Genomic DNA, 12,810 nt, shown 5'->3' on the forward strand with positions numbered 1-12,810 from the left:
CGAAAAGTCAATCGTGGAGAAAAAAAAGAACCCACATCATTTCTTTTTTATTTTGCACTAAAAAAAACCAACAACAAAAACGCCAACAACAAACTAATCGTGGTTTAAAATTTAGTTTCCTTACAAAATCAAATGTGACACTTCTTAGGACATAATATTTTGTTTGGAGTTAAGCACAAAGCTACACAATGGGTTATCTGTGCTCTTCCATCCACGTATATCGAAACCCAGTTCCTACGCGGGTAAATTGGAAATAATTTATTATCATGATAATGTTTAATTTTGATATTTGATTTAGATTAATATGTACTTACAAATGTATGTTGTATTATATTGTGAAAAGTACATTGCGAAAATCCTCCTGTCCTCAAAATCTCTAGAATATTCTCGACTGTGAGAATCAACAATATATGTTTTACAAAAAAGAACCAGCATACCTTCAAATATTGTTGAAAGAACTAGCATACCTTCAAACATTGTTGAAAGAACTAGCATACCTTCAAATATTGTTGCCAACTGAACTTTCGAAGACATCACCTTGAAAGTTTATAAATCGACATGCTAAGAAAGAATTAGCTCCTCACGGCCAGGTGGATAAGACACTCGACTCGTCATCTGAGGGTCCCGGGTTCGAACCACCCTCACACCAAACATACTCGCCCTTTTGTACGTAGGGTCGGTATAATGTGACGGTCAATTCCTTTATTCTTTGGTAGAAAAAAATATCTCAAGAGTTGGCGGTGGATAGTGATGACTAGCTGCCTTCCATCTGGTCTTGCAATGGTAAATTAGGGACAACTAGCGCTAGTAGCCCTCGTGTAGCTTTGCGCAAAATTAAAAACAAATTAATCAGAAAACTACAGATATTTGACATTAAATGATTAAAATTTCGAACGTTACAAACTGTTCAACTTCAGTGAATTAAGTGCAGACATTAGTATTTCAACAAGGACGTTAAATATTTTCGTCGCAAAAAATGTTGGTTTACAACAGGCGTGAGGCCAGCTATTCAGTCATTCAGCAAAGTGTAACAATATCACCTGAGAATTAATTCACTTATCATGAACCGTCGATAGAATATTCAGTTCTAGAAAAGATAGGAGACTCAGTATCGGCTGTAAAATTTTTGTATATGGATCATTATTTGTAACAACCATTATTACCACGTGTATTATTATTTGTGTATTAAAACAAATTTGTTTTAGAAAGAGAATTATGTATATCAATCCTGTGGTAATTATCATAAATCTGATACCTTTTCACATTCTATTAACTTCTAGACTAATATTTAAAGTTTTAAGCCTTTTCTAGTGGTAATAGGCAGCAGAGGAAATCCGAGATAAATTATAATACGTAACGAAATCTGCAGAAGTTGTGTTGTACCACCTGGTTTGTAGTGGATATAAGATAATAAACCATCCTAATCTTTGTTATTTATGGAACTGAACTCAACCAATAAATATACATCTTAATCTTCCACTTTACTTCAAAATCAAATATCTTATTAAAATAAAAATTAACTCGTGGGTATAGACGAAATCTATCGTAAATACAAATTTACAAATACAAGTTACAAATGGCTGACTAGTATGCCACGTAGATTTTGTGCTCAATGTAAAATTTATATTAAAGTTGGTGATAAAGCCCTTCATTGCTCTGGTGAGTGTCAAAAATGGTATCATTTAAGATGTAAGAACTTAACTGAACAGGATTTGGAATATTTAAATGAAATTGGGAAAAGTTATGAATGTGATTTTTGTATGAGAAAAAAGAAAGTTAAGCCTAAATAGTGAAACTCCATTAAGAAGGACTGTGTCCATTTCGTTAGAGGGGGAGACAGTTAATCTTGTTGAGAATAGTGAGCTTGATTTAAATATGGGGGGAGGCAGATATGAAGTGGCTTAAGACAAAAGTTACTGAAATTTTGTCAAGACTTGATGACTTTCACTTAATTAAAGTAAAGGTCGAAGAATTAGTGACTTCCTTTCAATATTATTCAGAGAAGGTAGAAACTATGAGTGAGGATATCACAACTTTGAGAGCTGAAGTTAAGGAGTGTAAACAGGAAAATAAAACATTAAAGCATGAAAATGAAGAATTGTGGAAGGAGATGGCAAGTTTTCGGAGGAAGATGTGTGAAGCGGAACAATATTCTTATAACTATAATGTTTTGATTGGAGGTATTCAGAGAAGCCTAATGAGAATTTGCAAGAAGTTGTTGAGAAGATTACAACTACTTTTGGGGTTGACTGTGCTCCTACAGATATTGACACTGTTCATCGTATAGGAAAGAAAACAACTGAAAATAAGAGTCCGAGACAGATTGTTGTTAAGTTTTGTCGTAAGCAAATTAAATTTGATCTGCTTAAACTTAAGAAAACTAAATTTCAGCTCTCTTAATACTAATGATATTAAGGTCTGTAATGAATCTTATCCAGTTTATGTTAACGAACATCTCTCCCCATATTATCGTGATATTTTCATGCAAGCAAAACGAAAACAGAAAGATCTTGGCTATAAATTTCTTTGGGTATCGAATGGTAATATTCTTATTAGGAAATCAGAAACTACTCAGCCCATTGTTTTACGCTGCTTGATTGATCTTAATAATTTATAAATACTGCAATGGCTGATGATTTTGATGATATTGTTGGTGTTACACCAACTTTGTCTTCTCTTTCTGATTTACCAAATGTTTTTTCTGTTGGTCATTTAAATTTAATACATGTTAATATTCGAAGTCTTACATAAAATTTTGACCAATTTCTTGTTTTTTTACAATCAAGCGTTGTTAAATTTCATATAATAGCTTTTTCTGAAACTTGGTTTGTTGAGGATGGATTTGTTTCCTTTTCGATTCCAGGTTACTCCTTTTATTCTTCATCTTCTGGTCTAAATAAGGCTAGTGGGTGGCAGTTTTGTTAAATTTGAGATACTGACTATGATAAAAGAAGTGCAGTACATTAAGTCTGATGCTTTAATTTTATTTTGTATGATTCAAAATAAGAAATTTAATCTCTTTGTTGTTTATCGATCTCCTAGATTGCCTGTATTGAAATTTATTGATGAGCTTTCATTAGAATTGAATTTATACAAATATGATATTAATATACTTGTTGGTGATTTTAATATAGATGTTTTGGCATTTGATGATGTTTGTTATAAAAATGCATATTTTAAGTTTTTGTCTGAGAACAATCTTAATTATTATTATTTCTTCTCCTACACGGATAACCAATGTTACTAATTCTTGTATTGATCATTTTTAATTAGTGGAAATACTATTAAAATTGTTATTCTTATATTGTTGAGAGTTTTTTGACCGATCATTTTCCAATTGTTTTATGTATAGACATTTTATCGGATCTAGAACATGTCTCAAATGTTCAAAAGATTAAGTTTAATGAATTGAGTTCTTGTTTGAATTTTTCAGATTGGTCCTGTGTTATGAATTGTTCTGATGTTAATGTTGCTTATGATAATTTTGCTGAAGTGTTAACTGATTGTATTCAAAGTTGTACTACTACTGTTTCTGTGTCACGAAAGTTTAGAAAAATTAAGCCATGGATTACCAGTGAATTGGTTTTGTTAATGATTAAAAGAGATAAGTTAAAAAGAAAGTACATCAATTTCCTGATGATATTTATCTAAAGATTAGATTTAAGTGTTTAAGGAATTATGTTGTTAGCTGAAAACTATTAAACAGAATTGGAATATTGTTAACTCTATTATTGTATTATTTTTTTGTTAATGTTGCTAAATCTTATTGCTCCGATCCTAAATTTTGTTCTCAGGGCATGCCTCCTGCTCCTTCTTCTTCTTGTTACATATATCCTGTTACTGTATCTGAAACTCCCGGTCATTCCTATTTATAAATCTGGTAATATTTCTGATTTTACTTATAGACCTATTTCCTTATTAATACATTTCTCTAAACTATTTGTAGAATTTTATCAGTTTTGTCTCCTTCTCAATTTGGCTTTTTCGGCCTGGGCTTGGAACGGAGGTTGCTGTTGCTAAACTTGTGGGAAGTATTACAGGTATAAAATATTGTTAAATAAATTATCTTATTATGGTTTTAGAGGCATTGTTTTTTGATTGGTTTTTTCTTACTTTCACAATAGAAAGCAATCAGTTTGTAATTATAGTGATTGGCTTACAATTAATGTTGGAGTACCACAAGGTTCTGTTCTGGGCCCTTTATTATTTCTCATTTATATAAATGATATTCTCTTTTCTGTAATGACTTATCCTTAAATATATCTAAATCTTTTCTTCTTCAGTTTAACCTTTATGGTGTCATTCCAGCTTTATACTTACCCTAATTGTAAGTGTCCCAAATTGACTCAAGTTTCCTCTGTTAAATATTTAGGAATTATTTTAGATCGAAAATTAAATTGGCAAATAAATTAAAATATAGTTCTATGCTAATTTTTGAACTTAGTCGTTAAGTGTATATTATGCTCTCTTTCAATCTTTCTTACAATATTGTATTTCAATTTGGGGTGGCTAAACTCAGCGGTTTTCTCTCTTATTTTTACTCATAGGCTTGATACCGTCCCCCCTCGGTGGGCTCAGCAGATAGCACTTCGGCATGTGGATTTGCTACTTAAAACAATGGAGAAAATATTCTGGGAACATATATACCTAAACGAGTTATGTTGAATATATATTTGATTTTTTGTGTCTTTTTTAATAGATCAAAACTATATGTTTCCGGATTTACAACGTTAAAGGTAAAACAGGAGAAACACATCAACCTATTTAAAAGTTAAAGGTAAAATCTTCGCTAGGGGTCACTGTTTATGTTAATTCTGGCCAGTAAGATTGGCCTAGTTTAATGTAGAGGTCATTATCCTTTAATTCTGAAAAGATCAGTTACCTTGAGATCTATGTTTTGATCAAAACTGGGAACTATTTAGATGCTACGTTAAGCAGTTAGAACCACGAAAGTTGTGTGACAACATTGAAAATATGTAGAAACTAAACATTTTGTTTTTACAAATATTAACATGGTCAACATGAAGATACTAACATTTTATCCACACAGAACGACATTAACAACGATTCCTCGACATGAATGGCACAGTAAAATTGGTTTCGACACCCGTAGTGGGCAAAGCACAGATAGCCCATTGTACTTAATTTCAAACAAACAAGGAATGATTCGTACATGATCAGTTTATGTAACGTTCTATTGTACATTTTGTTAGTGTTAGTCTTAGGTCATGGATCATTGCTATTGTGGAGATGAGTACGATTTTGGTTTTGTATCAATACAAAGTCTGTGTTTTGAACTATATGAACATCACGTGCTCTACTTTACAAACAACAGATAAATAAAGACGGTGACAACCATCAAGTGAAATCGATAAGACTTCATCTTATTACAGACAAGTCAGATTTTATTACGAACGTTTCAATTATAACCTCTAACCTATAAAATTAATATCAGGTTGTTTTATAACGGTACTGCAACGTGGTGTCAGTAAGACGTGTTATTCGGTTTTATTGAAGTCTATACATATATATATATTTTACAATGAAGCGCAGAAATGTTGGTGTTAATATTTGGTATTAAGCACAAATCTATACAAAATGGCTATTGGTGTTCTACCCACCACGGGTATCGAAACTCTGTTTCTATCAAAATAAGTCCGCAGACATACCACTGTTATACTCTAGACGTTGTATAAATACACCAAGACAGGTGACACTTTTATTACATAATTATCTCTTAAATTTTAAAGTAAGTTTGTCTTTTCTTTCATTAGATAATTTGAAACAGAAGGACATTTTTGAAATCCAGTATGAATGAACTAAAGCTATAATAGTCCTAAAATAATACAATGTATTGCCTTTGTCCCCAAGGTATCTAGCTTGATTTTTCATAAACATACAAACAAATTTGGATACGGTCTTGTTCTTACAACAACAAGTTTATTTTTATTAAAACATTCTAATTACTTTCGTTCCTTCTCTACGATGTAGCCTGTATAAGGTGTGAGGATCAGATATTTTCATTTATCTTGTGATTAGTTTTTATTGGGCGTCTATATAAATTGCATATTATTAAGCCCGATTGGTGTTAGAAGCTTGGTTTGATCAGAAGTTGTTAATAACCAGATTAGTTACAAACATATTCATTCAAATAATCTTTCCCAAGTATGATCCACCTTACAAGAAATCAATGTACTTTTAATAACTGTCGATATAAATGTAGGTAGAGACCAGTTAGTTCGTGTTGCACAACAACTCCTGTTTATGTTAAAAACAGTGTTCTCTCTAAAAAATGGCCCTAGTAGCACAAAGCTACACAATGTGCTACATGTCCTTTACCCATTGCACACGCACAAACACCTGATATACATTAATTTCCTATCAGAAAACACCGCGATTAGAGAAAACGACAGAATCTAAAAACATATCATAATGCTACACAGTTATATGAAAAGCACGTGATTCAACAGTCTGGTCTTGAGTTTGAACTCTAGCTGACCTCAACTTTCGGCGTTGCGGAAGTGAATCTCAAAATTACCCCGTTTAGTCCAGTATATAAACCAGAGTTTTGACCGCTGTTACTGAACAGCCCGACCGAGCCCGTGGTCGTCAGATAACGATTTTCATCCCTAAAGAAAGACTCGAAAATCATTTCTTCTTGACGTCTGTTAGTATGTTAGGTAAGTTGAAAATTAATTACAGTCAAAGCGTTAGTAATATAGCATTCTTTTCAGAAATCCACAGACCGATAAATGTGATCGTTTTTCAGGTCAGTTGTATACCACACTTGGTCATTCCACATTTTCGTGTTAAATATTTTATGTTTTAAGTCGCTCATCTTACTATTTGTGGTTGATGAAATACAGAGAAAGAATACTGAGATGAAATTTTTGTAACCCACAGGTTTGAAAATGAGACAGACTACTTTCTTTTATGTTGGATTATGTCTGCTTCTGCACGTCTGCTTTGGTGATCCAGAAGTCGCTCAGAGCAAAAAAAGTATGTTTCCCGCCATTTTCTAACCCTATAAATACTATACGGTCTTCGTCGTAACTTTAGAATACATAATAACTTCTTCACATTGTGCATATTATACAGAATAGCTCACTTACACTGTATTATATACATTCTAAATGCATTAGTTGTGCGAGATATACTGGTATTCGTTGTTAATTATCTATAATTAAAACTTTCTTTTTTATCTTTCAGTTTTCTCTGATATTTTTGGATCGACGAAGTTCTTTAACACCAGGTGTCAGACAGATGACCAGCGGGACGGTACCTGTTACGCTGAAAACGAATGTACACGTTTAGGAGGAAAACCTAACGGTGCTTGTGCTTCCAAATATGGTGTTTGTTGTGTCTGTAAGTCTTTTAAAATGGCTGTCTTACTTGTACGAGTTGTATTTATATATAAACATGAGTAAAGGTTAAGGTTAATTAATGATGCTTTGTAAATTTAATATGATTTTAAAATAATTAAAATGTGAAATAGAATTCCTTCTGATCATAAAAAGTACCGACCGGGTCATTATTTATATTTTCTACCTATTTTATAACCTTATTATGACCTTATCTGTGTTATGACAGATTCAATTTCTTCAGCTGTCCAATTCCTACAATACTTTCTTGTTGTCATTGGTGAAAGTTAATATAACAATATGCCCCCTAGTGGCACAGTGGTATGTCTGCGGACTTACACACTGAAAACCAGGTTTCGATACCCGTGGTGGGCAGAGCATAGATTGCCCATTGTGTAGCTTTGTGCATAATTCAAAACAAACAATATAACTTATCTAATTACCTCATCAATTATTTAATGTAACAATGTAGCTTATCTAAACTAATTCCCTGAGTTATTATTTACCATAACAATGTAACTGTTCGTCCCAGTTAGCACTTCCGCACTGTATTAAACTGCTTTACGTCATCCGTTCTGCAACAGTAAAATATGAAACATTCTCACAATTGCATTGTTACACATGACACTATTATAACTCATGAATATCTCAATAATAAAACCTTTTTTTCTATATTTGTTTTACACAAGTTTCGTGAAGAATGTATGCATATACTGCACAGTTATCATTTTCACAACTTTAAAGACCCCCAGTGGCTCAACGGTATGTCTGCGGACTTACAACGCTACAAAATAGGTTTCGGTACCTGTGGTGGGCAGAACGCAGATAGTCCTTTGTGTAGCTTTGTGCGTTATTCAAAACTAGGTTTCGATACACGTGGCTGGCAGAGCGCAGTTAGTCCTTTCTGTAGCTTTGTGCTTTATTCAAAACTGGGTTTCGATACCCGTGGTTGGGAGAGCGCAGATAGTCCTTTGTGTAGCTTTGTGCTTTATTCAAAACTGGGTTTCGATACCCGTGATTGGCAGAGCGCAGATAGTCCGTTGTGTAGCTTTGTGCTTTATTCAAAACTGGGTTTCGACACCCGTGGTTGGCAGAACACAGATAGTCCTTTGTGTTCTGTAACACAACTGTAAAATTATTCTTTGAACTTGAGCCTAATGTAAGATGGTTGTATGAAGTAATTAAACTCCAAACTGTAGTAAGACAAACCTAAAAATATTTTAAGTTTTTTGTTTTAATAATTGGTTTAGTTTGTTTATGTACGTTATAATTCACATAGTGATCACGAAATTTTGATACAACGTATATTAACTATACGACTTTTCGTCTTCTGCAGTTGACGCAACTTGCGGTGGAGTGGTCCGTGAGAACAACGCATTCATCTTAAGTCCTAACTACCCTTACACATTTACTGACAGTCGAAAGTGTGAAGTTATTATTCAGAGAAAACCTAACACTTGTCAGGTTCGATTGGATTTTATCGAGATGACCCTCGCCCAGCCTGATAACACAATATGTGTAAAAGACAGGTTTTCGGTTTATGGAAATCAAAACGTTCCCGTTATCTGTGGCGAAAACAGGAATCAACACAGTAAGCACATGTTACGTTAGATTAGTTTTGATAGCACGAGGGTAACTAATATCAGTAGACATTTTCTTTTTTGAATGAAATGTTTATTACAATCTGATTTGTGTATAAGTTTTATAAAATAAACTTTCTGTGATTTTCAGTGTACGTTGATTTTGGGGAAAACGACAACCTACTCGTAAATGTTGTAACATCTGGTGTTTCAGTGGAACGGAAGTGGAAAATTAAGGTTACATACCTAGAATGTAACAGTCCTGAAACCGGTAAGCATTAGTAACTTTACTTGTAGTTATGGTATTAATTGGGAAATATAAATGTACCGAGAGAGGTTGAAACATCTTAGTGTTTCAAAACTGATTTATTAGTTTATTAATTCTCTTAACACAGATATTTACTCCATAATTGTGATAACTGTGTTAGCTATAGGTACATTATAAGTAAATATTGTGAGGAAAACTGTATTATAATATAAAAATTGATAACATAATTAGGTATTTTTCGGACCGTTTCGTGGAAGTCCAAGGTTCCGCAAAGAGTCATCAGGGGCTCCTACAGATGATATACAATCACTTTTTTGTTTTGTTTTATTTTTAATAGAGAATTAATTTGTTAATTAATTAATTTGACCAAAAGTATTTGTACCCATTTCTGGAAGTAATGTTTATCTGTTTTTTTCTAAATATGAAGATATTTCTTAAGTTTAAACGTCACGTGAATGTTCCAAGTGGTTAATAAATAATTTTCAACATCAGTTTCGTATTTAAAATTACAAACACAGATGTGTCTATGAATGTTATAGCAATTGGATGAAAGAGTTTCAAACTTCGTTTCAAACCACCTGCTTCATCTACAGGCACAGCGGGATTTCTGTAGAAACCGGGTTTTGATACCCGTAATGGGCTGAGCTATAATAGTATATTGTGTAGTTTTGTGCGTAACTATAAATGGCTTGATAGGACCACTGTCTAGTGCGTTCGACCCGAAATATGAAGGTTATGGTATAAATCTAACTTCCACCAAACAGCCGTGTTAGCGTTATAAAGTGATGGTCAATCTCCAGAAAAGAGTAGCCTAAGAGTTGGCGGTGGGTGGTTACTAGCGGTCGTCACTCTAGTCTTTCACTGCTAAATTATGTACGACTATCGCAGATAGCCCTTGAATAGTTTTACATGAAAATTAAAACAAACAAAGTATTAACAACATAAAATCACTTAACGTGATTTCATAGAACTACATTTCAACAAACTGTTGCTGGAAGTACGGAACTAAGTAAAACTTATATCAAATAATTCAGAAATTCTGTGTTTGTAAATACATGGAAAATAATTAACCGTTTGTCTAAAAGTCGTCATTGGAAGAATTTTGTTTAGGGAAAATTTACATTTAAAATAGATTAAATACAATATGAACATAATACACTAACAGACGAGTTCTTTAACGTTGTACGTCTTAGTTATGTATACATATTTACTGATGTGAGATAGTGGATATTCAGAGAACACAGTAGTATAGAGTGTGTTCTTAAAATTTGTTTATTTATTCGAACTGCAAATTAGTCAAAACTATTTTGTTTTTCTCAGTGTCAGTAATTCACAGTTGTTCAGTGACAATTATGAGGACTTATAATGTACAAAATTGATTTCTATAATCGTGGTGGGTACAGCACGGATAGCTTTAATTAATAAATAAAGGGAACAAATAATAGGGTAAAAAATACACCGAAAGTTTAGAGATTACATGATTTTCACCTGTGTGTATGTTTCGAGATTATTAAAAGTTTTTTTAAAATATATAACGAGACTAGAGGTTGGAGTATCGACTCTCATCCATAATCCCCAATCTTAAGTTTCTCTAATAAGACCGCGCTCCATTAAATGTAATATTGCTTATAAGAATTATCAGTACAATCTAATTTCTATTATAGCTCCTGTTGGATGTCTGCAGTATTACAAAGAACCGACAGGTCATGTCTCAAGTTTCAACTTCGAGTCTACAAACAACAACATTCCTCGCCACCTCGGTAATCTGAACTATCTCATTTGTGTTAAACAGAAAGCTGGATTTTGTAGGATCCGCTGGACAGCAGAAACCTTCGAAATAAGTGGATCCCAGAATAAGGCACGACGAGGAGCTTCTAGTTGCAAGTATGACTATGTGGTCATTCCAAATGCCTTCGGTGAAATGGACACAACGAGTTATGATAGGTTCTGTGGGAAGCGCTTGAATACTATAAACTACGCACCACAAAGTGTTCCGTTGACAAGTGAGTTTTTTTAGAACGAAGTGAACTTCGAGATATTTTCATTCTAGATTTCACTTCCTGCTTTGTTATATTTGTATTTACAATAGTATCAGTTAGCCCTGAACTACCAGTTTTAAATTTTCAAGCGCATAAATAATCGTGTTCAATAACTGACAGTATTTTTATTTTAATTTCTTGACACTTGCCCGGCATTGCCAAGTGTGTTAAGGTGTTCGACCCGTAATCTGAGGGTCGCGGGTTTAAATCCCGGTCGCAACAAACATGCTCGCCCTTTCAGCCGTAGGGGCGTTATAATATGACGGCAATCCCACTATTCGTTGGTAAAAGAATAGCCCAAAAGTTGGCGGTGGGTGGTGATGACTAGCTGCCTTCCCTCTAGTCTTACATTGCTAAATTAGGGACGGTTAGCGCAGATAGCCATCGAGTAGCGTTGAGTGTAATTCAAAAACAAACAATCCTTGATACTTGTGTACCATTCAATGTTTAAAAACAATTATTTTAAAAGAATACTTATTTAATAGATAATTATAAAATAGTCTTATAAGTACGATAAAATACCACAACTTACTATACAACATTAAGATGTTGTCAGTAAATGGTATGAAATTCTTTGACACGTAAATTCATCCACTGGTAATTGTATAAATATATGATATAATATATTCAAAACATTACACTCTTGTAGATGGCGCAGTGATAACTGACAAAATTGTTTGACTGAATATTCGATTTACGTTAATTCTGTGACGTCAGCTAAAGTCACATGAAGATGTTGTTTTGTTTTTCCAGTAGAATGTGTTTTCTGGTTGTTTACTAAGATTACTAAATAAGATAAATGTTTACTTTTTAGGTCATACATTCCCATTCCTATTAGGGTTTGTAACAAACAATCAGGAAACTGAAGCAAACAAAAACAGAGGATTTAAAATGCAATATGAACAGCTACCCTGTGTGTATTAGAAATACAAGGTAAGAACACATGGTTTTCACTCCAGGTTCTCCCTGAAAATAAAACAACATGTGTTATTGTAATATAAATGATGCTGAAAATACAAACCAAACATTACCGTAATTTTATTTAACTGTTTATCATCCTGAGACAGACGTTTCATAATAATCAATTCATTAAGAAGGTTTAACTCATGATAACTTTGGGAAGAAGACAAAAGCCACCTTCATAACATTTCCATTTGTGACAAATTAGAACTAATTTTTACTTGTAGATTTTGTGCGTTCTTAGAAGTTATTTTTATTTAGTCATAATATCCTTATATAAAATAACTATTTTTGTATTTTACTAAGAACCCAAGACGGATGTTCGAGACGGAGAAGAAAGTGGTTCGAAGATGTATAGTTCAAGCTACGATGTTCAACATGTACAAATAGCCCGTCTTAAATGGTTTAAATGACCACGAGTATTATTTTAACATTGTCACTCACTGATGTGATATTGTACTATTTAAAACTGTATTGTCTTCCTTCACAAACATCTTACTATTTATAGAACTTGGAAAATGATTTATGTTTTGTGTAAGTTGTGATGAATTAAAATTAATATTTTAGTTTTAATTTTCTGTGGTTATTTGTAAATTAATTAC

General features: G+C 33.0%; 1 protein-coding gene across 1 annotated transcript; it reads left to right on the top strand.

Annotated features, from left to right (window-relative positions):
* Positions 1-6,908: 6,908 nt before the first annotated feature.
* Positions 6,909-12,604, top strand: LOC143228023 (neuropilin-1-like). The gene is made up of 7 exons (XM_076459367.1): positions 6,909-6,999; positions 7,210-7,365; positions 8,698-8,952; positions 9,093-9,212; positions 10,874-11,212; positions 12,063-12,181; positions 12,515-12,604. Exons 1-6 carry the CDS (start codon positions 6,912-6,914, stop codon positions 12,170-12,172), a joined length of 1,068 nt encoding a protein of 355 aa, XP_076315482.1. The 5' UTR covers positions 6,909-6,911; the 3' UTR covers positions 12,173-12,181; positions 12,515-12,604.
* The last annotated feature ends 206 nt before the right edge of the window (positions 12,605-12,810 follow it).

The sequence above is a fragment of the Tachypleus tridentatus genome, chromosome 10, assembly GCF_004210375.1.
Source record: "Tachypleus tridentatus isolate NWPU-2018 chromosome 10, ASM421037v1, whole genome shotgun sequence".
Classification (NCBI taxonomy): domain Eukaryota; kingdom Metazoa; phylum Arthropoda; class Merostomata; order Xiphosura; family Limulidae; genus Tachypleus; species Tachypleus tridentatus.